At 53.0% G+C, this 27,496-nt stretch overlaps 1 protein-coding gene across 1 annotated transcript; it reads left to right on the top strand.

Moving 5' to 3' along the window:
* The first annotated feature begins 177 nt into the window (after positions 1-177).
* Positions 178-9,682, top strand: APLN (apelin). Its single transcript, XM_034649787.1, has 3 exons — positions 178-585; positions 6,547-6,718; positions 7,421-9,682. Exons 1-2 carry the CDS (start codon positions 519-521, stop codon positions 6,711-6,713), a joined length of 234 nt encoding a protein of 77 aa, XP_034505678.1. The 5' UTR covers positions 178-518; the 3' UTR covers positions 6,714-6,718; positions 7,421-9,682.
* Positions 9,683-27,496: the final 17,814 nt, after the last annotated feature.

The raw sequence follows: 27,496 nt of genomic DNA, 5'->3' as shown, positions 1-27,496 counted from the left end.
CACCTCAAGGTTCCCTCTCGCGCCCTGGCTGGGGCTGCAGAATGCTTGCTGGGAGGGGGGCGGTGCGGGAGGCTCGCTCCCTCTCCCTCTTCCTGGCCCCCCCCCAGCCCTCCCGATGACCACATGACCAAGTGGGCTCGCGGCCAAGCCACAAGCTACAAAATGCAGCCCCTGGAGTGAGCGGGGAGCATTCTCGCTGGCAGTCTGGGCCACCGGCAGTTGGAGCCGCGGCAGAGCAGCCAGACTCCTGGAAAGAGCTCGCCGCCGTCCCCGGAGCCGCCCGCGGAGGCCAGCTTGGCGGTGCTGCCCCGCGGCGGGAGAGGGAGGCTGCAGAGCGGGAGGCGGCGAGCGAGCGCGGCAGGCGACCAGCCCGCGGCGCAGCCAGGGAGCCACGCCGAGCTCCGCGCCCACACGCACGCACGGTCCGCTGCGCGCGCCTTTCCCTGCCTCTGGGCGCCCGGCCTCCACGCCCTCCCCGCCCCCTGGCCCGGGCTGCAGCGGCGCGGCAGAGGAGCGGCATGGATCTGCGGCGCTGCGTGCAGGCGCTCCTGCTGCTCTGGCTCTCCCTGACGGCGGTGTGTGGAGGTGAGTGCGTGCCCCGCCGCTCGCCCGCGTGCCCCTCGCCGCCCCCCTGGACTGCAGCCGACGCGCTCCCTTCCCTCCGCCCCCGGCTCGCGCGCTCGCCGCCTCCCGGGACCGGGCGCGAGCCGAGCAGGAGTAGCCACGCGCCAGCCGCGAGGGGCCACCGACTGACTGACAGGGCGCCTTGGGCCGGCCTGGCCAGAGCGACCGCTTCCTCCGGGAGGGGGCTCAGCTCGGTCTCGGGCATCACCCGCCAGGCGCCTTGCCCCTCCCGGCGGCCGCTCGAAGTACGAGGAGCTCGGGGCCGCGGGCGTGCCCCCAGGGTCCCGCGCCCTGCACCCCCACGTGGTGGAGGGGATGTGTGTGGGGGAAACATGTCCCGCTCCCCGTGGATCAGTGGAGGGAGCTTGACCTGAGCCTGGAGTGGAAGGTTTTCCAGCCCCTGGAGGTTAAGGGCCGCGCGCCGGTCCCGGGGCGCGGGCCACTCGGGATGATGTGCCAAGATGCAGACGTGACACTTGTTGCATAGGCAGGAGCGCGCGGCGGGGGCGGCGGCGTGGAGCCCAGCTGTTGCTCCTTTCAGCGTGCAAGTGAGTTGAGGCAGCCTTCCCCGGGCCGAGCCGGGCAGGGCCAGGCCAGGCTGGTCTCTTCCCTTGCCCAGAGGTCCTATCTGGTCTACTGTCCTGCTCCCGCACAGGAGGCCCTCCCCACAGACTCCGCGCCTCCCCAGGGCCTCGTTCTTCGGTATCCTGGCTCTGGCCTTTACTCAGCTCCAGGCACGGGCGCGCTTCCCCTTAGTCCCCTTGTCTCCAGGCACCAAACCGGGACATATGCCCCTGACTTGACACCTCCGTGCGATTCTGGGAGGGGGAGAATGGACTGCACCCACCACCTGGCACACTTGGCACTGGAGCAACCTTGCCCTCCCCAGACCTGGTCCCCTACGATGCCCTGGAAGCCCCAGCCCAGGCTGCCTGTCCCCTGTGCGTCAGTGTCTCCTGGGGCTGTAAGCTCCTACCTCCAGCTGCCACAGTCCTGTGATCTGAGTGTCACTGCTGCCTGCCTGGCACCACAGAAGGGGAAGGCCAAGACCAGGTGGACGAATGCTAGCGCCAGGGCTGGAGTCACAGAGAGGTGGGAGCAGAGGGAAGGAGAGGGCAGGGCAGCAGGTTTCCTAGATGAAGGGCGTGGGGCCTACTTAGTTCCAGACTCTCCTGAGCAGGAGGATGGCCTGCAGCCCAGGAGCCTCTGAGGGGCCTGGCTGGGCTCCACCTCTGTCTCTTTGTAGGCTGCCCCTTTTCTCTGCTTTTGCCTCTTGGCACTGCCCTCACTCTGGGAGCACTACCTGGCTTCTCAGGAAGGTGCATTGGTTGGCCCTGGCACTCCCTGCCTTCAGCTAGCTGTTCAGTGGTCTTCTTCTTCAGGGCCCAAGTGCCCTGTGAGCCTCTTCCTTGGTAAGAAGGAAGCAGGCTATTCCTCAGAAACTCCTGTCAGGCAGACAAACAGCAAAAGATGGGAAGTGAAGGACACCACATGGGCCTGCCCTCCAGGCACCTCCCATCCAACGCAGTTGGCAAGATAAGACATCCCCAGGACACCACCACTGGCAAACAGTCCAGAGTGGCACCATCGGGGAAGAAAGAGAGGGTACAGAGAGGGTGTCCTGGAGGAAGCTGGGGCTTCCTGGTCTGCATATTTGGGGCTGGCCCAGAGGCTATGGGGAGACCCTTGGGTAACTGACCACTACTAGGACCCTTTAGGGGTCCAGCTGGTAAAGGAGACAGCTAGTTTCAAGGGGAGGGAACACTGTGTTTGGCACACACCCATCCACCCTTCTTCATTCGGTCATATATCTTTGTGCCCTTATTTGGGTAAATTTGTTGCCCTCATGTTTTGCTCAAGCCTAGCACTGGACACTAGGCTCTCACTGCCTTCTGCGCCCCATGACAGCTCTAGGAGCCAAGGAGGGACACTTCTGTGTAGCTGGCCACCAGCCAAGGGTTCAGGTACTCATGTCCTGCTCCTCCAGCCTCCTGTCCTAGGTCAGAAACAGACACCCTAGAACCACCTTGCCCTTGGCCCTGACTCGAATGCTCTCCCCAGCCACAGTCTCCAGTCAAAGTCTCAGGCCCAGGGGCACCTGGGTGGCTCAGTCAGTTGAGCAGCCAACTCTTGGTTTCTGCTTAGGTCGTGATCTCAGGGTCATGAGATTGAGCCTCTCCCCCTGCCCCTGTCCCCGCATCAGGCTCTGCCCTCAGAGGGAAGTCAGCTTGAGATTCTCTCTCCCTCTCCCCCTCCTGCTCCTGTTCTCTCTCTCTCTCTCTCAAATAAATAAATCATTAAAAAAAATTTCCCAGGCCTGCAAACCTTGCTTCCTCCACAATACACTCTGTCCTGACTTGGAATGTCCACACCGCCCCCCTTCACTGAACACACACAAAACTCCTCCACTGCTTCCTGACCTGAGATACACCTTGCTCTTCTGAGTCTGAGAGCTGCTGGGCCAGGGCCAAGTGTCTCTTGGTCTTGTCTGAGCACCTCTCTCCTCCTCCTCCCCTCCCCTCCCCTCCTCAGCCCTAGCTCAAAGCCTGAAGTCAGGTGCTAGTGTGAGGCCAGCCTACTGTGCCTCACCCTCTCAGGGAGGGGGCACCTCTACTCCATCCCCAGTCCCTAAGTGCTAAGCACTCTTGTAACCTGAGTCCAGCCTCTCGGGCAAAAGACTAATGCAAGTGAAGTGGAGGGCCAGGCTGCCAGAGCGTGAGGTGTCCAAGGGCAGCAAAGCTGGCATGGGCACCTAGCTCAGGGCACTGGGTGGAGGGCTGAGCGGACCAAGGACGGTGCCTCAGGAGGGAGAGACCTGCAATGCCAGGAGGGGGCAGAGCCTTGGGGGGGAGCACCGGAGCACTCTTTGTGTGGGCTTTGAAAGCAGGCACAAGGTAGACTGGATGACAAGAGGAGAAACAGATGCGTCGTTCCCAGTGAGGCTGGCAGGTTCCTGGAGAGTCCCACGCATCTCTCCGTGCCCTGGCAGGGGTGAAGCTGAGGTTGCCACGAAAATCCAACCCTGTTTACCCCTTACTGCCGGCCTCAGCGTAGCGATGCTGAGGCTTCCTTCTGACGGTGCTTCAGAGAGCAGGGGCTCCAGTCCCTCTAGGCTTCAGATTCTCTGGGGGATTGCCCCCAGCCTCCCTTTAAAGAGCCAATGAATTAGAAGAAAATATTTAAGTGCGTGGAGGACAACCCCCATTTCTGAAGGGGAATTCTTTTGTGCAGCCAGGCCCTCAGCAGTGATGTAAATCAGCAGCCTCTAAACTGGCCAGGATAAAGCCCGCCTCTCAGGTGTCAGCTTATCTCAGGGTGAGCCAGACTCAGAATCAAAAGTAGGAGGAAACAGGTGGGTGATGGGATCAGGGTGTGGGAGGAGATGCAGACTTCTGGCTACAAAGAAGACAGTGAGCTCCCCCGTCCAGGGGGATCCAATGTGCCAGGGGCTTCTGGGTGGCCATGCTCTAGGGCATGGCTGAGTGCTCAGTCACTCAAGGTAGTTCTTCTCTGCAGGCTTGGAGTCTAGATATCTCCCTGGCTGGAGCCTGAGCCCCCACCCCCATTCCCCATCCTGGTTCTTGCCTCCCCTACTTAGGGCCTTTCACCCCTAGCCCTCCCTCCCTTACTGCCACCAACACTCACAGTCCTGGGTGCTGAATATTTGGAGGTGATACTCTCCCCATCTGGATACCATGTCTCTCTTCTCCATGCCCACTCTACTGCTGGGGCCATAGCCTGTGCCATCGGCCCACCCCCACTCCACCCCCGGTAGTGGAGGGCACGGACTCAAGAACCAAGGCCCAAGGGTCCTTCCCTGTGCCTGGCCACACCCTCAGCACAGTCCTTCCCACCCTGAGTGTGCCTCTGGTACGGACTCCTCATCAGCATCACTCCTACTCCCCTCAGTGGTCAGGGAGAGGCTTGAGGGGACCCCAAAATACAGGGCAGAAGCTGCAGCAGCTGTGGTTCGGGGCTTAGTGAAGGTCCTTCCCTCCTCTCTCCTTCCCTGGCCCAGCCCTTTTGCAAATGGCTTTATGACAGACAGAAGTAGCCTTCCCCACTGCCCCAAAGTGTGAATATAATTTGTGTTTTCATTCTTATTAGGTGATGGGTTTTAATTCTCATGGGGGGAGGAGCTGACACATTAACCCACCCCAGCCAGAAGCACAGAAATGTGGTGGGTAAACAATAGGGTCCTAATGGGCCTGTGACTTTTCTGGGGGAAGGTGGGTGGAGGACTAGAGTGTGCGCATGTGCGCAGTGGGCTTGCGTGTCTGAGAGAGCAGCAGGCCCCGGGAGCCTGGGTGGGGAGGGCCCAAAGGACAAACCTCGCCTGCTTTTGGCCCAGGAGGAGGATAAATGCCTGGAAATTGTGTGCAAACGGAGGAGGAATCACTACAGCCAAGGAGCCAACAGAGGAACCAACAGAGGAACCAGAGCTTGGGGGTGCTGAAGGCAGGAGGAGGGACAGGAAGAGCAGCCAGGGTATNAAGGCAGGAGGAGGGACAGGAAGAGCAGCCAGGGTATGACGGGTGCTAGCAGCCAACGGGTGGTTATATGGAAACTGTGAGCTAGTTGTGGGGATGCCTGGATGGATAGACATGGGGCTTCAGGGGCAGGGATATAGCTGAAGGCGAATCCGCTGCTGTGGGAGGAGAGAGATGGAGATTTGTGATCACTGACCTCAGAAGCTGTATTTCTGCAGGCCAGCCCTGGACTGGGCATTGCACAAGTTCCCTGCACGGCACCGTCTCATCTCCCTGTTCTGCCTGCTTCCAGAGGCCAGGCTTGTTTCTGGAGTGCTAGCTTGCCTTCCCTGGCTGTGCTGCAGCCTTTGTGAGAGCCTGCCCAGGTGCCTTCACCCTCACTGCCCCCAAGAACACCCAGCACCACTTGGATTCCACTGTCAGGGCTTGGCCTGGCTTCAGGAGGCTTCTACTCTAAGCCAGGTGTGGACAGATGTTGAGCAGAGCCCCAGAGAGCCAAAGAGAAGCCAACTGGGATTTAAATGGCAGCAATTTACACCAGACACAGGGTAGGGGTGTTATGTGGGGATGAAAGGTGATAGGGCATTCGGTGGGGTGGGGCCGGCAGCCGCAGCCCCCACCCCTCCTGATGCACAGACTTGCTGCCTCAAGGGGCCGTTCAGTCACTGGTTCACTCATTCATTCAGATAATATTTATTGGCCTCTAAATCTGGTTACTGGCTGAATAGAGCCCAGCTTAAGGCACACAGAGTCAGAGACAACCCCCCACCCCAGCCGTACCCCCAGGGAGATCACAAGGAGCAAGGGAGTCTCGGGGATGCCCGAACACTGATGAGATGCCCAAGGGCGAGATATGAGATCTCGAGTACTCAAAAGTGGGTCCCCTGCATATTGAAGCCTGCCAGAGTACAGTGACATGATGTTCTGGATTTGATGTAAAATACTTCCACAAAGAAAAAAAAGAAAAAGGATAACTAAAGCATATGTGACTCTACCTGGTTAACTGTTGAATCTGGGTGATGGGTACATGGTGGTAGGGGGATTCGTTTCATCGTATGTGTGAAATGTTTTAAGTGTATCCATTGCAAGGGTGCAATGGAGAGTTATTGCTTGCTGTGCCCTAACCAAGTACAGACGATGCCCCACACTGTACCCCCCAATGATATTCTAAATGAAGCATATGTTTGTGCCTGCCAGAAACACGATAGAACTGCCAAAAGGATATAAAAAGTTAGCTCCATAAATTGTAAGATGTGAATAGTAGGTTTTGGCCCAGGCCAGTGCAAAAATTGCAAACTGTTCGCCAAGATGGAAGATAAAACCGAGGAGGAGCTTTGATGAGCACTACCTTGTGGAGACATTGCCCCCTACCCAGGGCCCCTTGCCCATTCGCATCAGCCCTCCTGGCTAACAGGCTTTCCTCTTCCTGCAGGGCCCCTGCTGCAGCCTTCTGATGGCACATGGCTGGAGGAGGGCAGCGTCCACCACCTGATGCAGCCCAAAGGGTCGAGAAACAGACCAGGGCCCTGGCAGGGCGGTCGGAGGAAATTTCGCCGCCAGCGGCCGCGCCTCTCCCACAAGAGCCCCATGCCTTTCTGAAGCAGGTACTTGAGCCTCTGCTTAGTGGGCAGCAGAAGGAGCAGGGGAGGGACAGCCTGGAAGTTGGTGACCCTGCTGCTTCTCGATGGTCAGACAACTGCACCGAGCCCTTCCAGCCCTACCCGGCCCCACATGCAACATAGGGGCTTACAGAGCACCCATATTACCCTTTCATTTTATAGACATGGAGACCAAGGCCCAGAGAGGGGCTTGACACCTGGGACCGATCTCCTGACTCCCCCAGGAATTGAGTGCCATCTCCCCTCCACTCTGCTGCCTGGGGTTGGGCAGGTTGGCCCAGTTGGAGAGTTCTAGAAGTCCTGGGGGGAAGCCTTGCTGAGCTGGAAAGGGGTGCCTCAGGGTATCCTACTGGTGTGCAGGGTGGATCTTCACCAGAGAGGGGGAGGGAAGCAGAGAGCCTTGAGGGGCAGCAGGCAGAGAAGAGGAAGAGAGTTGCCCGGAGCCATGGGAAAGAAAGAAGAATCCAAGGCAGTAGCAGAGAAAGCAAGGCCTAAGTTTGCCCTGAGCCCTGGCCTGCTGTCTTGCCCCTGTAGCCCAGACAAGGTGGCACCAACTCAGGGACCTTGGGCTTTAGGTTCAGGGTTATGGGGAGAGGGGAATGAAGGCTGTCTCCTTCCCTTTCCCAGCTGGTTCCTTTGACCTAGGACATGTCAGTGACTTCTCTCTGGTCATTTTTGTCTCCTTAGGACTGACGGGGCTCCTGAGTGCCCACCCCCTGCGACTCTGGCTACTCCATAGATCCGTCTGCTTCTCTGGAGCCCTCACTTCCATTTGCCTCTCTTCTCGCACCTGTCCCCGCTGCTGATGGTCCCGGCTCTTCTCACCCACCGGCTTCTCCAAATGGCGTGGTCCTGCCCCTAGTTTGGATGATTTTCTCTCTCTCCCACAGATCCATTCAGCCCCTCTTCCTGGCCCTTCCCTGGACTGACTTTGGAGACCCAGCACTGGAAGGCTGGACTTCTCCCTGGTCCTCCCCTTCCTCTAGTTCCCACTTCTCCTGTCCAGCAGCCCAAGCTTGGCCCAGCCCTTCCTTCCTCACAGGTGCCCTGGGGGTTAGGGGGGAAACACTCCCTACTTCAGTGGGCTCCAGCCGGTCCCAGGCTTTTGAGTCAGATGGACCCTTCACCCGGGTGGCAAGGAGGTGCTGGTTAGAGGGGCTGGGGCATTGATTGGGATGCATTGATTGGGATTGATTCCAATGCCTTGGGGGGCATTGGAATGGGGCTCGGTCCTCTGGCAAAGGGGAGCGGGGAAGCATTGGAGAAGAGGAGGAATAGCTGCTGTGGCCTTTTCCTCATGCCATGTTTAGCTTAAGGAAAAGGCAAAGAAGAGGGGCTGTGAAGTACTTTGTCACCTTTCTGTGTCTCCTAACACTGCCCTCCACCTCGCCCCCCAACTCGCAACCCCCCACCACCCTCCCTCCCTTGGCCGCTAGTTCAAGCTCTCGCTCAGGAGATGGCTCTATACCCTCCTAGGAGCAACAGCCAAGCAGGAGGAGTGTTTTTTTTGCCAAGAATCACAGAATGTCAGAGCCAAAAGGAACCTTGGTGATCACTTAGCTCCGCCTTCTTATGCAAACTCCTGCACAAACAGTCCTGGAGAGGGACAGTGACCTATTCCGGGTCACTACAGAGCCAGAATGAGGACCCAGGTCTCCCTGCTCGCACTTGATGATGTCCTCTTCCCTCTTGATGATATCTTTTCAAAACACATGAAGTGCCTTTCCTGCAGTTGGGGCTGGGGGAGTCAGAGAAGGGAGGAGCAGGCCAGCTGTGAGCTGCCCTGTGGTGGTGTGGGGACCCAGCTGCACCTGCCTCCCTGGCCTGCCCCTGCTGGTCCATTCCCCAACCTAGGCTGAAAAGGTCCATCCCTGGCCAGCTGCCCCTATTCCTGTAGCACTTCCAGACCCCAGGTATTCTCACAGGGGCAGCTAAAGTACTGAGGCTCCCACTCCACCCCCAACGCTGGTTTTCGGGAGCCGGAACGTAGCCTTAAGTAATTGGACTCATTAGCCTTCCCTTCGTGTTGACTGGACCTTCTTTCCCAGGAACCTTTCCTTAGGGGAGGGGCAAGGGGGAGAAGAAGGAAGGGAGGGAAAGAAGGAGAGAAGGAAGGAAGGAAGGGAAGATGGGAGGAAGTACAGGTCTGAGCAGGCTTCCTTCTCAGAGGCCTCCCAGGAGCGAGGAAAGAGGAGACAAGAGCCTGATGGCCCACCTATGTATGTGTGGGAACGGGGGAGTCAGGGCCCTCCGAGTCCCACAATAACCCCAACGTTACCTAACCCCCTCTCCCCCTCACTTCTGCTGCTGCTAATGTTGCTGCTGCTGCTGCTGCTTCAAGGCCCCCCCTGAGGAACCGGGTTGGGCACCCGCTTCCCCCGCACCCCTCGGGCTGGGCGTGGGGGCTGGCCAGGGTCCAGAAAGCCTCTTCTGCCACTGATGCCCCCACCAGGGATTGGGCCTTCTTTCCCCTCCTCCTCTCTGCGTCTTCTGCCTCGTCAGCTGCCCAGCCGGCTCCATGGGGTGGGGGGGGGAGCTGGTAAAGTCCAGAGACACAGGACAGAAGAGAGCAGTGGGAGGCTGGGGGCCTGTCTTATTTAAAATGGTTGTGTATGATTCTTATACTAATTTATACAAAGATATTAAGGCCCTTTTCATTAAGAAATTGTCCCCTTCCCATAATTGTGTTCACTGTGTTTGTAAAGATTGTTCTGTGTAAATATGTCTTTATAATAAAGAGTTAAAAGCTGGCAATTCACCCTTACTCTTGGAGGTCATGTTCAGGAGGGACATTCCTGTCCCCTGAGGTCTGTGGTTGTCCCCTTGCCCACATATTGCACTCGCACGGAGGTAAGTACCTGCATCCCAAATCGATTCCAGGTCAAATGGCCTCGAACCAATTTGCCACAAACTCACAAAAGGAACCTCTGTGCTAAATGACCGGTTCTCATAACACTCAGTCCACTTTTAAGTGTTTTGGCATCTGTTTAGATGTCCTTTTTTTTCCCTTTGGTGTCATTTAAAGCTTTTTTTACAAAGCAATTGATTTAAGGACATTCTGGTTAAAGGTGGGATTCCTACTCAAATTTGTTTTATATCCTTGGTGGGTGTCTTCTAATTTTATCTACTTTTGAACACTTTCGGGACTTTTTAGCCAGTTTGCCTTTCCTGAAAATGGTTATTTTTCCTGCACTAAGTACACTTGGGAATGACTTTGTATGTATCATTTTATGTCTCACAAAATAGACCTGCTTGATGAATGAGAAAGCCTGAAAAATAAAATGCAAGGCTTTCAATACAATTCTGCCCCATCTGTCTCACTTCTTCACGCTTGCTGTCGAAATGCCAATATCTTGCAGAACAGAAAGGAGCACGGGTACACGCTAATTTGGTTAATCAACTCATTAGGTGCACACAGGCAAGCACAATGCAAGTACAACCCAGCAAGAAGGAGACAGGAGTTATCAAAAAGGTGCATTCGATAAATCTTGTGGGATACTCTACAGATTTGACAGGTATTTCATGCTAGAAATACAGAATTTTAAGAAAGGGTCTGCAGACAAACTTGCTAAAAAGCCATGAAACTGCTCAATAGATAAAATAGAAAAAGCCACACACAAGCATACAAAATAATCTCATCATTGACAAAATGGTGTAGATTGCGACATAGTGATTTAAAAATATGACATTATGCTGAAAGTGCCTCTTAGGAAAATTGGTACAAAATGCCTTCTTTCAAAATTACTACTTTGACTTTTAGGCAAACTGGTCGTCAGAGTAACTGGTTAGGCAGAGTTTTAGGTGGGCTGGCTTTATGCTGATTGGTCTGTTTGCTCCCTAATCACCCCCAAAGCTCTAATTTTACATGAAACCAAGGAGAAGGGGGTGGTGGCAGGGCCGGGGAACTTAATACCCACTCAGAAGTGTGCAGCTTTCAGAGCTCTTTTTAAAAATAACTCCTTTTATCATCCTAACAACTGGGTGACGTAGTCCCCGATCCCTGTTTTATGAGTGAGAAGTGAGAAAATGGGCTCAGAGAAGTGAAGCAATAAGAGAATCTAGAATCTGGCCTTCAAATTCTAGAATGCAAATTCTTTCTATGGCCCTATAGAAGTTCCCCTAATTAGAGGGAAGACTTAAGTACAAAGTGTGTTTGGTATTCTCAGTAAGTGCAGAAGAGATAGACGGTGTGGTGTGGACTGGTGGGATCACTAACACTGGATCTTGAGGCCCGATTGTATGTAACCAACTGGATGCTAGTGGGTGACTGCGAGTCTGACCCTGGGGCAGAGAATGAGGGAGAGAATTAGACATCAAACCACAAGAAAGCAGGACATATGGGTTGCCACCCTTTGGTGGTGTCTTGACCAAATAAATACAGTTGGATCAGAGTAGGGGTGGTTTTTGAAAATGCAGAGGTAAAAAGGAAAAGGGGTTCACTTAACTGTTTCTGGACCGTAAGTCCTAGACCAAGAGGTGGAAGGGTGAGGGTGCAGGACAGAGAACCTGAAAAACAACAGTACTTCAAATCCACCTGGAAAGTAGGCAGCTTCCGAAATGACAGAGATTAGGGAGGCAAACAGACCCAGGCCTAGACACATGGCTTCTCAGGCCCCCATGTGTGGTGTAAAATGAGCCATAGCCCTTGAAGCCTAACATTTCAGACTCTCCCACAAGCCCTGGCGGGACTCTGTACCACCAGCTAGGGCTGGGCTCCTACGGTACGGAGGGGACTATGGGGCCTGTCCCAAGCAGCCATTCAGAAGTGCTTATATAACTTTCTTTTTCAGGCCTAAAGGTTATTCAGCTGAAATTTCTCAACCCACAGTTTCTTTCTGAGCAGAGTGAGCTCAGGCCAGCGAACGGCGAAAGGGAATGGCAGAGAAGACTGTCTTCGGCTCCCAGCCCTAGAAGGGGCTGCAGCCTCAGCCAGCCTTTCTCTGGAACCCCCAAATGGGAGGCCTCTCCAGGGCTCCTTTGAAAATCTCGTGTTCCTGATCAACTGGCCAGTGCTCCCAGAGGGAGCCCGGCAATGGGCTCCCCTCACGGCTACCGTGGACTTGAGCCAAAGGCCAGAGCTGCATCCAGAACATTTCCTTGAATGTTTCAAATCAGGGGTCAGCAAACTTTTTCTGTAAAGGGCCAGATAGCACTTTTGACTTTGTGGGGCCATTCCATCTCTGTCTCAACTACCCCAGTCAGCTGCTGCAGAAGCAGCCATAGACAAAATGTAAATGAATGGGTGTGGCTGTGTTTCAACCAAACTTTATTTATAAAAACAGGTGGCAGGTCACAGTTTGCCGAACCCTGTCTCGACTCAGCCCTTGAGCCCCTACTTGGGGCCCAAAGAGAAGATTTGCATTCTACAGCATGCACGGTCTAGAATGAAGGGAATTTAATAAACTGATTATGAGCTGGCCTCGGTGCGGAGCTAATCTGATAATAATCATATTGACAAAGGGCTTTCAGTGGAAGGGGAAGTCTGGGTCAGATCAGGGTTCAAATCCCAGCACCACTGTTAACTTATCTGTAAGAACTTAAAGGCAGTGTCTTGATCTCAGTGAGCCTTGTTTCCAAATCTGGCAGGATGCTCGCCGAATTTTCAGTGCAGTGGTCAAGTTTGAATGAAATGATGCGGGAAAAGTGTTGGGCACCGTGCCCAGCCTGTGGTACAAGCTTACTAGTGGGAGTTAATGTTATCTCTGCTAAGCCTCACTCTAACCCTGAGAAGTGGACAGGGCAGCCATCATTATCCCCAATCTATAGATGGGGAAACAGGCCCAGGGAGGTCAAGTCACTTGCTCAAATTCACAGAGTCACCTGGTTCTGTCCTCAACTGGGGTTAGCTATCATGCCCTCGCTAGGGGTCTGCTTCCCCACCATAAGTGTGCCACGGCCCCTAGAAACTTCCAGTGTTCCAGACAACACATAGGGCCTCCCCAGGGACAGATCAGGCCCTCAGCATCTTCCCCTGTGGCAGCATTAGTGTGGGAAGCACCTGGGCTAGGATTTCAAAGCCAGGCTCATGCGCTAGGAGACTTGCCTGGCCCTTAGGTTCCTCTCCACACGAGGCCGGGAGCCCAGAAACCTGAGTTCCAGGCCTGAATCTGCTTCTGCCCAGGGCTTGCTGGGTGGCTTGGCAAAGTCTCTCCTTGGCCCTTTCTGGGCCTCTGCGTCCTCATTGCCCAGGCCTCCTTGAAGGTGTGGGTGAGTGAGAAGCACCCACTGTGAATAAGTCCTCGTTGGGGGGGAGGGTCCCAGCAAACAGTGAGGATGCTTCTGGCCACCCTCCAGAGAGAATCCAGGGCCTGCCACAGGGACCTATAGGGAGGAGCTCTGGGAGAAGAAAACACATATAGCAGGAAATGGGAACCTTGGCCAGTGAGGAAGGCCACCACTGGGTTTTTGTGGGTCTGCACAAGCTTCCCTAGGTCCCAGAGGCTGCCATAACCTCCATTTTGTACTTCCCTCATTGTGCAAACAAAATGCTTTCTGACCCCCCCNAGTGTGGGAAACTAGAGGTTTGGCACTCAGGAGCCTAACCTCAGCTTGGCCAGTAACTGGCTGTGTGACCCTCAGCAGGTTAGTTCATCTTCTGGGGGGCTCCCAGTCCCCCCTCATCACCTATCATCATAGCCCAACTATCTCTGCTCTCCCCACCTCAGACTTACAGAATCCTAGAAGAACAAAGCTGGCAAGCAACTGGGAGGTCATTCAGTCCCCCAAAGTCCTTTGATTTTCGATGAAGGAAGTGGGACTCAGTAAAGGAAAGTGGCCCACTTGAGGGGGCACATCTAGATGGTGCTAGCAAACATGCCGGGAGCACTTCCTATGGGTCAAGCACTGTTGGCACATCAACCGTGCTGACTTAGTCTCCATCGCAAACGCATTCTCTAGCTGAGGAACCTGAGGCATGGAGAGGCTAAGTCCATCTGAGGATCCTCTGTGGTGTGTAAAAATGAAAGGGAAGGCACTTTAAAGGAAGGTGAAGGCAGTGTTGAAAGCATTCAGTCAATGGCAGCTGTCACCTCAGGCTGTGGGGAGGACTTCACTCTAGCGCCCCCAGTCCCAGGGCAGCAGAAGCACTGCATCTGCAGGACCAGGGGAGGTCCGCCTCCCCCCACACCCCCAAGAAGCCCAGGTTTCCATAAAGGGAGTCTCTGGCTCCCTCCCCAGCAAGTGTGTGGACAGGGGCCTGTGACTGGAGTATAGATATGAGGTTTCATTGCCCTGTCTGTAGGCTCCCTAGAGCTCTCTCACCTCCTTCAGAGAACTCCCAACTCCTCAGGTATAGGCAGGGTGGAAAGATACAGAAAGATACGAAAAGCAGAGGGAAGGGTCACACAGGAATAGAGAGGGGCTGGAAGAGGGGTCTTGTGAGGGAAGGCTCACCACTCAGGCCCTTCGCCTCCATCACTCAAAGATCTCAGACACTGGTTTGGCCAGGAGTTCCAGGCTGATTTCCCTCCTTCCCCACCGAACTGTGGACCACCTCACAGCTCAGCTCCACAGCCCTCTTCACGCCATCCCCTCTGCCAAACTGCCTGTCAAGCTTCAGGTCCCATGTCTTATGCAAGTTTCCCCTCCACCTATGCTCACATTTGCAGAACCCAAGCATAAGAAAAGCCTGTTTTGCCTGCCCCTACCCCGCGTGAGTGTGAGCCACGGTGCCACAGTGGAGGAGGGACGGTGGAGAAGATTTGCTCCCTGCCTTGCCTCTGGGAGGCGGAAGGGAAAGGTGCACGGGGAGGGTGTGACAGCCCTTATTGCTTGTGGCTTCCACAGTGCCCTCTGTACCCCTGGCTGCTCCCCTGGCCCCAGCAGGAGTTGTGCAGGATTGAGCTTCACACACAGCTTTCAGGAAGCAGAAGCTGCGAAGGCATCAGCCTAAGTCACCCACCCCCCCCTTTCCCCGGTACTCTTCTAGTCCACCCAGACTTCCTTTCCTTGGCTCTCTGCCTCTCCAAATACTCCCGATCCTTCAAGTGCCAGCCAAGTCGGCCTCGCTCAGGAAATCTTACAGGATGCTCCTCTACCCTGAAGGTCATAGCAGGTGATGTCCGGATGGGAACCTAGGTTTGTCTCCCTCCTAAGCCTGTGTGCTTGCCAACCATACGCTTTCTTGCCAGACTGAGCATGGCTATAACCACAGTGGAGGTGATAATGCCTACAGTGATGATGACCAGGGAATATAATGATTGTGCCTCCCAGCGTGGGATCTGGAAAAAAAACCCCTGGCTCCTCTAATACTAAGCCTGAGTCACTCTACCCTTCCAGGCCTCAGTTTTAATGTATCTAAAATAGAAATCATAATCCGTAGCTCCCTCACAGGCTTGTAGTAAGGCTCAAGTGAAGTGAAAATGAAGTTAAAATGTTTTTGAAATTAAAGTGCTTGGTACACTAAAGAGTGCCACACTTGTGTGAACTGGGAGAAAAATGCCTACTTTCCAGCTTGCCAGGGAAAGTGCTTTGCCATCTGAAAGGTGCCATAGAAATTAATTTCCCAACACTCAACAAGTGGTTGAGCACCTACTATGTGCCACATTCCTTACAACTGGTGAGGGAGATCCGATGTCATTCAAAAATCACACAAGGAATGTCTGTGACTGTGGTAAATGCTCTGGGGGAAAGCACAGGACTCTAGAAGTTTCTCACAGAGAGAGCTCAAAGTCTCATTGGGGAGGGGGTCCAGAGATGCTTCCTTGAGGAGAAGTGGGAGCTGAGACCTCAGGGTGAGTAGAGGTTAAGCAGGAGAAAGAGAATTAATTCCTGGCAGAGGGAGCATGCTGCTTGAGTCCAAGTGCCAAGAAGGGAGAGAGCGGGCGTGATTTATTCTTAAACCCATTTCACAGACAGGGCGTGGGCCCGGAGAGGGGCTGTGACTCGCAGAATGAGAGGGTCCGTTCAACTCCCGTGTGCTGGCTGGTTCTCTTCCAGGCTTTTGGCTGGGCAGAGCTAGAGCAGGGGCCCACCATGGTACCTAAGACATCCTTTTCCGATAACTTGCCTAATGCTCTACCAGTTTCATCAGCTGTGTGGGAGGGACCCAGCCGGGAGGGACCCACCCACCGGAGCGGGGCGCTGCGTGCACCTGGGCCAGCCTGCAGGCTGGAGAGGCACTTCGAAAACTTCTTAGATGTTCCACTTCCCTTTCGCTCCGCTTCCCTTTCTCCTCCCGGTCCCTTAGTCTCTGGTTGAAATTCACTGTGACGTGAGAGGCTGCCCCCTGCTGGCCAATCCTGGGGACTGCAGGAACTTCTTACTGCCTGAGCCGGCCCTTGGCCCAGACCAAGGAAGGGAAGGAAACTCTGGAGGTCCCCTCATCTGTCCCGTTCAGCAGGAGGTGTGAGGAAGAGCAGACCAAGGTGGGTGTGGGGGGGAGGCTGATCGAAGTTATTCAAAGCTGACTCTTGCCTCTGCTGGACGATTCTGAGTCTGTGAATGATTCTGTGGGTTTGAATATATGTCCCATGACGTAAGAGGGTGTGAGGGGGCAAGGGTGTGTGTACAGGTCATGAGTGTAGGTGGGCTGTGTCTGTGGGAACACTGACTGGGGCAGGTGTGTATATTTGCTCCAAGATGTGTACTGCATGACAGCCTGTGTGCACACTAACCACGCCTGCACATGGGGTATGGGTAGGGAAGGAAGCTAAGTTGCCAGCCAAGGGTACCAGGGGTGAAGTTATCCAGCTTGTGGTTGCAAAAGGCAGCAGCTGACCCTCTAAGTCCAAGCCAGGCCCTGTTTGCATCTGTACTGGATGGTCCTAGGCTCTCTGACTCTTGGGCTGTCCCAAGGAATATTTCTTTGTCCCTGCCTGAGCGCCCTGCTAGTGGGTACACACCTGCACCCTCACAGCTACCAGGAGAAATCTCATAGCCTCTGGAAGCGATAAGCAAATCTGATTTCTGCATGTGCTCATGGGAGAGCCCTAAAGGAGCACCCCACCACTGCCAAGGCCCAATGTAAGGCCTCTGCTCTTTTCCTCTGTGTGCTAGTGCAGCCTTCCTGGGTGTTTCTGGCCTGAAAACATTCTGATCAGTCAGTGCTGATCATGCCATGGTGGTTATTAAAGATTTTTAATGTCACCCCTGTCTACTTCCCACACTCCCAAGGAATGTATATATTTTAACCTGGAGCTTCAAGAGACCATGACTTAGGTTCTCAAGCCCGACAGGAAGGTTGTGTTGTGTTTTTTTTTTTTTAATAGCCCTTCATTCCCCTTCCAAACAGCATGAAAACCTGAGTCCACCTTACTAGTCTCAGCAGGCAAAATTCCTTGGTGAGGCCATCAGCCATCAGTTAAACACTGGAGTCATTAGGTTGGGTTCTGAAGTATCAGATCAGAGTCTAATGACTCCCTTGGACTTTGCCCAAAGGCCCAGCTTTCTGAGTAAGCTCAGAGGTAAGGGAGCTCTGGAGGATTGAAGTTCAGTTTCCAGTGAATGCTCAGGAGCAGGCCTAGACTTGTCCTTTTTCCGTGGGTGAGGCACACCAGCCACACCCACAGCATTTCTAGGAAACACCTTCTTCTGCTCCCTGGGCTTTGGCCTCCACTCTTCCTGAGAGAAATGCAGACTGTGGGAGCTGTTTTCCCCAGGTGACTGCTGGGCGGAGCCCCTCCTCTGCCGGCCCCATGAGTTGCCCTTTCCAGCTTCTGTCCTCCCTGTACGCCCTGAGGGTTACTAGATCCAGGGGAAGCTGCCCTCCTAGCTCCGCCACTTGGTAACTGCCTCACTCTCCCCCTCTGAGCTTTACCTCCCTTATCTACAACATGGGGGTGATAATTGTACCTCTTGAGCTGTCTTGAGGCTCAATTAAGACATTGAATCCTAAAGCACTTTGAAAAGGAAACCATTGCTGGAAAGCATGCTGGGGTGAATGCAAAGCTCAGCCAGCTCCCTAGTGGGGCATCTCACTCCAGCATGAATCCTTGTTTTTATATCCAAGGTGCTCAGGTCTATTTATAAACAACAATCATAGAGAATCCCAGTGTTGGCAGGAACCTCTGTTAAGCCATCATTAGATCACACAAGCTAGGATTTGTTGAGCACTTATTATATGCTAGGTACTGTTCTAAGTGCTTTACATATATTATACTCACTTAATCCCCACAGCAACCCCATGAGGTAGAAACTCTTATCATCCCCATTTTACAGATGAGGAAACCAAGGCTCAATAAGCTTCAGTAAATCACCCAAAGTCACATAGCCAGTCAATTGGGACAAGATTTGAAGCCTGGAAGTCTGGTTCCAGAATCTGTGCTCTTAATCACTGTGCTCTATGATTTCTACACAGTCTTCACTGAGCAGATGTTTTCCTCTGCTTGCATACCTCCAGTGGTGGGGAGCTCATCACTTCTCAAGGTATCCTGTTCTAGCTGTGGCTGCTAGAATCTTCTTGCAAGCCTTTGGTGATCCAGACCACACAGAAAGATCCCAATTCCCTGAAGACTAAACCAGGGTGTAGGCTAAAAATAGACTACAGAAAGCAAATAGTCTCCCTGTACCCTGCCCCCCACCCTGACATACTCAGACCCTCTGATCCCATTTCCTTTGGCATGCCCACACCTTCTCCTTGAAGCAGGAAGTAGGATGGTTCCCCCACCTTACTATTCATCTTTCCATTGAGGAGAGTGAGTGAACAGGTATTCCTATAGTTAGAGCCCAGGACATACACAGTGCTCATTGTATTAATAGGCGGTCAATAAATGCTGAATGAATAAGTGGACAAGTAAATGAAGGACAGACTCACAGCCTCCTTTTCTGCCAGCCCCAGTCTCCTCCTGGAAGAGTTACTTTTGGATTGTGCTTTGAGATCCTTAAAAGCAGCTTTTCCATGGTAATGAAGCATAGCCTGACACTCTTCAGGGCCAAATTCTTTCCTGTCTCACTGACTCTGAACTCGCTCCAGAAAAGATCCTAAATTACCTTCAGTGTCCGTAGAGTGGGTCACTGTCAATTGGGAGACCTGCGGACTGTGCACTGCCATGAGTGGCTCCCCCAGCGCACATCTCCTCTGGGAAGTTCTGGGCTGATCGACCTTGTGGAGGTTTCCATGGTAACAACACTAGGCTAATGGGTTGCCAGGGTGATGGCGCGCTACTGCTAAGATTGCAGGGGACGGGACCACACAGGGCCAGGGAGTTGAAAAGATGCTAATAACACCTTTCTGAGTCTCCATGACAACAACACTCAAGCACCGGGTAGGCTTTGTCCCAAATGCAGATTAGACCCCCACCGTCCACACTCAGCAGGGACACACTGGGAGGCAGGCCACTGGCCCAGTGTCCTGCTGTTGCCTCCCAAGACGAAGCGCTAGCCAGGGCTTATTCCCCCTCGGGGGCTCCCTCTCAACCCCAGCCCCCCTCACCATACTGTTCTTCAGGGTGTTTGGCTGAAGCAATCTGGGTTTAGGCAGTTCAGACTCTCAGGGAGAAGGGCTGAGGCAGGAAGAAGGCTCAGGCTGGTTGGCATGGAGAAAAATGGAACTTTGGGGCGTCTTTAGGGTCAGGAGCCTCTCTTGGTATGGCTGCTCCCAGGCCACAGGCCTCATGCACTCTGGAGCTGAGGAAGCAGCCAGGGGCCATCTCCCCCTAGCAAAGCCAGGAGCGTGGGGCCAGAGTTTTCAAACTACTTTTAAAGCCACGGCGCATATGAATTCCATCAAAGAAGGATCTGGAGGCCCAGAGACTCACCCATTCGGTCTTATCCCTTTCCCCACCACAATGTCCCCTGAAGCACCTGGCCTTCTGTGAAACAGAATCTGAAAAGCCTCTGGCCTAGGTCAGTCCCTCATAGTCAGGATGGAGAGGCTAACTGGGGACCAGAGAGGACAGGTGACCTGCCCAATTCCCCACAGCCAGTCATTAGTATAGCCAGCATGAAAATCCAGGACTCATGCTAGTAGGGCCACCCTCAATAAACCAGGAAGTTATGAACTTCCGGGTGATCTCTAACTTGGGCTTCGAATTCCTAAAGACCACTGGGGCTTCTGTCTTCCTACCTATTCATGGGAGGTTATAATAAGGATTTGGAGAGGAGAGAAGGTTACATTGTGGGGGAAGGCAAAATATTGAGAATGGACCCTCCAGATTGACATTTTTGAACACCTACTATGTGCTAGACATTTTGTCAGAACATGCATTCTGTGCTAGACGTTATCTTATTTCTTCCTCATAACAAGCTATTTAGACAGGCATAATTACTTTCATTTAGCAGATGGGAAAATGGAAGCTTTGGGGGTTAACTGAAGCTTGGGTCTATTAAACACTGAGCATCTCTTCGGCAGGGATGCCTCCTTACCAGCCTCCAGCAGGGGATTCTGGGATGAATGCTGACCCAAAACCTATATCTGGTGACTTTGAGCTGAAGCAGGTGGATGCATTCGAAGCATTGGAGACCCCATATCGCCTGCCCCACCCCCACCAATATCCACGTCTAACTATGCCCCATCAAGGATGACTGAAAGGCAAATCCAGTCTTGAAGGCCTGATGTTATTTCTTCACGGTTCACACAGCTGCTGGCCACAACAGGCAGAACATTTTGAGTTGGAATGGTGGGGGGGAAATGATTCCTAGTCGCCATGGAAACTCAGAAGAAGGTGTCAGGAACACCACATCTGTCATGTGGAAGGTCTGGGGCTGCAGCATGCAGAGCTACATCCCCAGCTGGTGGGCCTGGTGGGCGTGGCCCTCCTTTGGCTGCTCCCAGGGCCAGCCTAAGTGTGTGGGCTCTGGTGAGAGGCTTTCCAGGACTTCACTGGGACTCCAGGGGCACTGATCTCTGTCACTTTCCTTCTAAGCCAGCTTGCCTCACACCTCTCCTCCATTGCACAGCCTCTCGCCTTCATTGGAGCTTCTTTGTCTTCACGTGCTCCGCTGCAGTAAGTGGGAAGCGCACTGGATAGGGAGTCCGAGTGCTGACTCTGGGTCTTAGCTCTGTGACTCACTCACTTCACTGGGCCTCAGTGGTCTTCTCTGTAAACTGGGCTGGGGCAGGAACCAAAGGAGACCTCCACTGAAAGAGTCAAGTTCTCGGGGAGACTCCCTGGCACCCTAGACCAGTTCGGACTGCATGTAGGTTTGGTCCCTCTTTGGGCCTCCATAGCCCTCTCGCTGCCCTGTTGTTGGCCGCCATCACACAGCAGGGTAACTGTTTGCTAGTTGCTCTGCTTCCTTGGACTGTGGGCTGTGTGACTGCAGGGACAAGCCCCCCCCCAGCCCCCTGCACGGCCACAAAGTAGGTGCCCCAAAAGTGTTAAAGGAATAGAGATGCCGACAGGCTGCTGGCTCCACCTTTTCTCCTTTCCTTTGCCAACTTTCCCACCCTGGTTCAGTCTCCTTAAGGCACCTCGGGCCCCTGCAGAGGTCTGAGAGACTCATGTCAAAGCCTTCACTGGGGTTAATGGCTTAATAGGCCTTTCGTTCGAGCACCTCGGGCCCCATGACATGCAGAGGCTGTGTGGAAGCACGTGGGACTTTGGCAACCCCAAACCGGGCCCTGGGAGGACACCAGCAAGCCTGGGTGGCTTTGAGTGAGCGGGCCTTTGACAAGCAGGGGCAGTGGCACTGCTGCAATGCTGCCATTCTCAGCCAAAAGGAAGTGTTGTCGAATGGTTAGGAGCACAGGCACTGAAACCAGATGGCCACGTATTAGCTGTGAGACTATGGGCAAGCTACTGAACTTCTCAGAGCCAATCTCCTGATCTGTAAAGTGGAAGTGTTGATGGTGTTTGCCTCACAGGGATCTTGTATGTCAGTGCTGTGTGTGTGTGTGTGTGTGTGTGTGTGTGTGTATTTCTAAACCTGCTTGCCACCGAGGAAGCACTGAATAAGAATTGAAGGGGAAAGTATGAGGGAGGTCTTCATCCCAAGTAATAGTGAGGCTTCCCTCCATCTAACACCCTCTCATCGCCACCACCCCAGTGTCTTGTCAGAGTTGGGGCCCATGGGAAGAAAGCCCAGACGGGCTATTTCCAGTCTTGCTGATATGGACTCAGCAACACCCCGAGCAGGGCAGTGTTTTCTACCCCTGTGGCATGGTCCTTTCCCCCTCCTCTGCAGGAGCAATCACTTTCATTTATTTACGATGCATTTGTTAAGGAGAGGAAATCATGGGGACAGCTCCTCCACGGTGAGAGCCAGCTTTCCAAGCCATGAGACTCCCAAAAGGGGTCTTGCTTGGCCTACATAGGCTCAGCAGGTCTCCTGCCCACGCTCCCTCACCGGGGCTAACCAGAGTCCCATGGACTGTGCTGCATACTGTTCACAGGACTACTGTGCAGGGCTTTCTCCACAGCCTCCTCACTCCAAAGCCACCCAGTTTGAGTTATAGCCCCTTGACAGTCAAGGAATTCTCGCTCCTTTCCAGCTGTAGTCTGCCTTGCTTTCACTGAAACTGTAGTCCCTCATTTAGTCCCCTTGGGGTGAGGAGAGGTTCCTCAACTTGACAGGCACAAGGGAGCCAAGGTTGGTTCTTGAGCAGTGGAAGAGCACGCTGAAAGTGCTGGGGCCTAGTGAGGAGCCAGCCCTGGATTTGAAACACCCGGAGATGGAACTGGTCCTGACTCAGATTCTTACTGGCTAGATGACCTCGGAAAAGCCACTTCCTCTCTCTGTACTTGTTTCCTCCTCCATACAATGGGGATGATGCGAGAACCTGCTCTGCCAACCTCACTGGGTTGCTGTGAGGATCAAATCAGAATGTGCATGTAAAAGTGTTTTTAACCAACAATGTGCTATATAAATACTCAGCGGCAGATGACAAGATGCCCTGCCGCTTCTCCTAGGAGTCTGGCTCCACACTTTCCCTTTCCCTCCACCATCTGTAATGTTTACCTCCCTGCTGGCTCCTTGCCTTCCCCTTGGCCTTCAAATGTGCTCAGGGCTTCTGTCCGTCCACTGACATACACCAGCAAAGTTCTGAGACAAATGGCCTCGGTCAGCTGCCTTTATCTTCTCTGTCTGTAGCCCATCCTCCCACTCCTGCTTTCTGGTTTTCACCCCCCCCCCATCTACCTCACCCTTCATCCACCTTGATGTCTCTGCAGACATCTGCTCCCACTGACCCTGCACCCTCCTAAGTCCTCTGGTTTCTGTGGTAGGCAGCCTATACGAGGGTCCCCATGATCCCCACCTCCTGGTATCCCCACCCTCATCCAACCCCTCCCTGGGTGTGTGGCCAGACCTAGTGACTTGCTTCTCACAAACGGAATATGGCAAAGGTGATGGGCTGTCATTTCCAACGTTAGATTGTAAGGCTTTGACTCCTGTCTTACTCACACTCTCTTAGCATCTCTCACTTGCTTGCACTGAGGAAGCTGGCTGCCACGTGGTGAGCTGCCCTATGGTGTGTTCCACGTGGCCAGGAACTGAGGGTGGCTGACAGCAGGAGCTTTGCATTTGCTACTTCTTATCTCGGAATGTTCTTCTCCTAATAGCAGCACTTGTTTATTCGTTGTTCTCCTCTCTGCACACTAGAATGTAAGCTCTAGGAGGGCAGGGGTTTTGTCTGGTGTGTTCTCTACTGTATTCCCAGTGCATCTAAGCCTGGTGCACGTAGGGGGGAGTGGGGTCAGCTTCCATCCAGAAAGCTTTACCTATCATCAAGGAAGGCTTTCTGGAAGAGTCTCAGTCCACACCCACAGCAAAAGTAGTTTTTGATTCTGTCATATCTGATATCTTCCCTGGAAAAATGGGCTGGGTGGGGGCATATGTATGAGAGCATGTGTGGAACTATGTGGAAATGGGTAGGACTGGGAATAGGGAGTGTTTGTGTGTGTTAACTGTAGAGTAACTGTGTGTATGTGCTCAGGAGGGAGCAGGGTAAGACGGCCTTCTGGGGCCTCTAGGGTGAGCCCAAGCCCCTCAGATTCCATCCTTGACCTCCAGCAGGTGTACTTGTGGTGCATTGTCCCTTGAGGAGCCAAGAATGGTGGTGACTATTTGGCCAAGCATCTCTGAGGAGGTGGGGGGAAGCTTAAGGCATTTCCCCTCCTGAGCCTAAGGAATGCCGGAGAAGTCCTGAGAACAATGGCGAGCTGACAGCCCCTCAGTGGACCTGTGACGTGCGGCCCCTGTGAGGGGTGCACAGCTGCCTGCCAGAACCTGGGGCATGGGACAGGGGCTGGCGGGGACACAGAGGAGCCGCGGAATCTGTGAAGGAGGAAGCCGGAAGCAGCTGGGGATGACACCGAGAGGCATTTCCCGCCTCAGGATGCCCTCCCGCTTTCTTCACTGCCGCTGCAGCTGCAAAAGCAAAAGCTGCAGCTTCCCTCTGGCCCCAAATGGCTGTTGTACAGGTCGGGAGCTCGGACCCCTGGTAGCCCCACTCCCAGCTTCCCTCCCCGTCCCTGAGGGAGCCAGGCAGCTCCTCCAAGCCACAGCAGGTGCCCCTTGGGCCTAAAGGAAAGCTTTGAGAGTTGAAGGTGATTGTCTACAGCTCTTTCCCTGCCTGACCCCAGGCTGGGCCTGAGGGCCCGTCGGTCTGGAAGATGGCTCACCCAGCTCCATCTTGGTGGGCGTTGCTCAGCCTCCATGTCTTCCCAAAGTGCCTCAGTGACCGGCGCCGGGCCCCAGACAAGACGAGGCCTCTCGTCTGAAGAACCTATCTCACCTTGGTACACTGTTCCAGAACTTCTCAGTCTTCTTGGCACCACGACACACTCTAAACATGCCCCATTGACATACTCAGATTGCAATAACAATTACCTCCCCAACCCAAATGTGTAGTAAGCACAGCACACTTATTAGTGATGCTTCTTGGGGACTCCAGGGCTCTGCCTGGGGAAGACAGGTGGGGGGCCGTGTGCAATCCCAGGACGAAGCTGTAACCCCAGCCTTCGCATCCCGCCTAAGAAGGTCTGCTGGAGTGAAGACGACCTTGTTCTACGGTAACTCGAACTCTGCTGTTATCTGTAATAATAATCCTGAATCCAACCTTTCTTCTAGTGCAAAGTCACTCATTTGCAGACTATTATTAGTAATATACCTCATAACAGATCCGCCTTAACTCGATTGTTGACAGAAATGGCTCCATCCAGAGCCTGCTCTGGAATCGATTGCCTAAGAAGGGTTCCAAGCAGCAGCCCTCTTCTGGATGTCTCAGTTGGGGTGGGGGTGACTATGGGTCCAGATGGCAGGTTGCACAAGGGGCTAGTCCCTGGGCTGTGCACACAGCAGCAACACTTGGTTCAAGCCACCTTGAGCACGAAAAGCAGCCTGTTCACTGCCCCTAGATGCACAGCCCACAGCTGGAGCTATTTAGACTGGACCAGCTGAATGATTCGAGGACAGAAGCACCAAAGAGCCTTTAAGACCAAAGATGAGAACACACTTCACGAAATGCACGGGAGAGATTCAGACACAAGGAGCCCTTCAGTGAGAGAGAGGGAAGGGTGCTGAGAGATCCTGTAGATCTCTGCTGTCCAAAATGGCCACCAGCAGCCCCATGTGACTAGGGAGCACTTGGAATGGAGCTAGTACAAAATGAGACATGCTGTCTGTGTAAAACACATTGGAATTTGAAAACGTAATATAAAAAAGAATTAATAATTTTCATGTTGAATTTATATATAAAGGCAATATTTTTGATATATTGGGTTAAATAAAATATATCATTAAACATATAATTACAAAGGGCACAAAGACACTATCTTGATTGTGGGGAGGGTTTCACAGATGTATATATATGTCAAAGCTTTAACTGCACACCTTAAATATGTTGTAGTCATGTCAATTATACCTCAGTAATGCTGTTTATAAATTCTATAGTAGCTCCCCCATTGCTACCCAAGAGGATAAAAAAAGAACTAATCTCACCTGTTTATTTTTTTAATGTGGCTATTAGAAAATTTCTTTATTTTTAAATATTTTATTTATTTATTTATTTATTTGAGAGAGAGAGAGTGCAGGGGGAGGGGCAGAGGGTGAGGGAGAGAAATCTCAAGCAGACTCCCCCCAGAGCACAGAGGCCAGTGTAGGGCTCAATACCACAACCCTGAGATCACAACCTGAGTCAAAACGAAGAGTTGGTTGCTTAACTGACTAAACCACTCAGGCACTCCAGAAAAATTATAATTACGTGTGTGGCTTGCATTATATTTTTATTGGACAGGACTGATCTAGTGGTTATAGTCCATTTTACAGACCATGAAACTGAGGCTCAGAGAGGGTAAGGAGCTTGCTCATGTAATGAGGTGAAGAAGATTTCATTACTTAATGGCAAGAATCCACAGGGTAAGAACTACCTATGTTGATAAAAAAAAGACTTAGGTTCTTGAGGAAAGTGATACCTACCCCTGACCTTCACACACTTAATAGATACCAAGGCTTCAGAAGTGGGGGATGAATTTATAGTAACTTAGAAACCTTGAAGGGAAAGGGTAAGGAGCAGAGGGGAAGAGCAGAGGGACAGAGGAGCCAAAGAGATGAAGAAAGTCTGTGTGTGATGTGACCCCTTCCCCAGGATTCCATCCACCAAAGACGTTCAGTAAATTCTACTCTCCTTTACTTGGTGGGAACTGAAGAAGGGTCAAGGTTTCATGCTTTGGTCAGTGCAGTGAAAGCAGAGACCATGCCCCAGAAACCTGGGTGGCAGAGGAGGCCACAAGAATATGAATCTTCTGGGGCTCCTGGCTGGTTCAGTTGGCAAAGCATGCGACTCTTGAGCTCAGGGTCATGAGTTCAAACCCCATGTTGGGTGTGGAGCCTACTTAAAAAAAGAAAAAAAGAATATAAATCTTCCCTATTCCTCCACCCCAAGAAATTCACCAATACCTTGGACAGGGCTCTTGACTTGCAAAAATCATGGCACACAGGTGGAGGGAAGCTCATAATAATGTTGTTTAGATCTCAAGGGTCATGCAGGACTCTGGTAATTCCTAGATTCACCAGGATAATCAGAATTTTAAAGGTTAAGAATATGATCAGAGTGATTGTAGCTTTATTTCCCTCCTGCCACCCTTTAATTCATCAACTGAACCAAAAAGGATTAAGGACGCCTCTACTATGTGCAAGGCCAAACTCCACCCCCACCATGCTAGGTGCTGTGAAATATACAGAAAAGCTCTGGTCACTTGAAGCTCACAGAGAAGTCATTTCAGCAGGAGGTGGATAGGCAAAGAACAAAATTCAGAGAATAGAATAGTTAAAAGTATATAAGGATGCTCAGGGCTACCAATGAAACAGCTCGGTACCCTTGTAGGACCCGAGTCTAACTTCAATCAATATGGGCCTGACTCAAAGAGGTGCAGGATGTGTCCATAATCCCTGACCATGAGGGGAAGAAAATGGGTAGCCTCTGGAGGCCCAAGGTCAGCAGGAACTGGGTCAATCATATGGGAAGAGGAGCAGTGAGCTGCATTTTGGGGGAAGGAAATGTGTGGCATCTGGCTCTGAGGTCTGGATTGATCTGGCTGTGCTATAGACAGAGAATCCCAGGATCAGAGTGGGCATAAAGCATCCCAGATCCAGTCCAGTGTGCCTTATGGCTACTGTCAGGGGACAACATGGTGGAAACAACTTGGTTCATCCCTTCACTCTGTCCCGTTGACTGTGCCCCAGCTTTGCCAATGCTCACAAGGAGGACCTGATCAGAGGGTAGAGATGGATGCTCCTGGGCCGGCCCCACTGTTACACACATGACTGGCTGGCGATGGGTCCCTCCCCTTCCCCCAGAGAAGCCAGCCATGGCTGAAGAGCGGCTGCCCTATCCCTCTGGATCATTTTCAGCTCCATTCAATCATTCACCAAGCATCTACTGAG

The sequence above is a fragment of the Ailuropoda melanoleuca genome, chromosome X (genome assembly GCF_002007445.2).
Source record: "Ailuropoda melanoleuca isolate Jingjing chromosome X, ASM200744v2, whole genome shotgun sequence".
Lineage (NCBI taxonomy): Eukaryota > Metazoa > Chordata > Mammalia > Carnivora > Ursidae > Ailuropoda > Ailuropoda melanoleuca.
The sequence above is the reverse complement of the archived record's forward strand: the minus strand, read 5'-3'. Positions and strand labels throughout refer to the sequence as shown.

What these genes read in the sequence shown, in the direction of transcription:
- APLN (XM_034649787.1), top strand. Translation starts at nt 519, where the DNA reads ATGGATCTGCGGCGCTGCGTGCAGGCGCTCCTGCTGCTCTGGCTCTCC. An exon ending in CCTGACGGCGGTGTGTGGAG is followed by an intron (nt 586 to 6,546) that starts GTGAGTGCGTGC and finishes CTCTTCCTGCAG; the next exon opens with GGCCCCTGCTGCAGCCTTCT.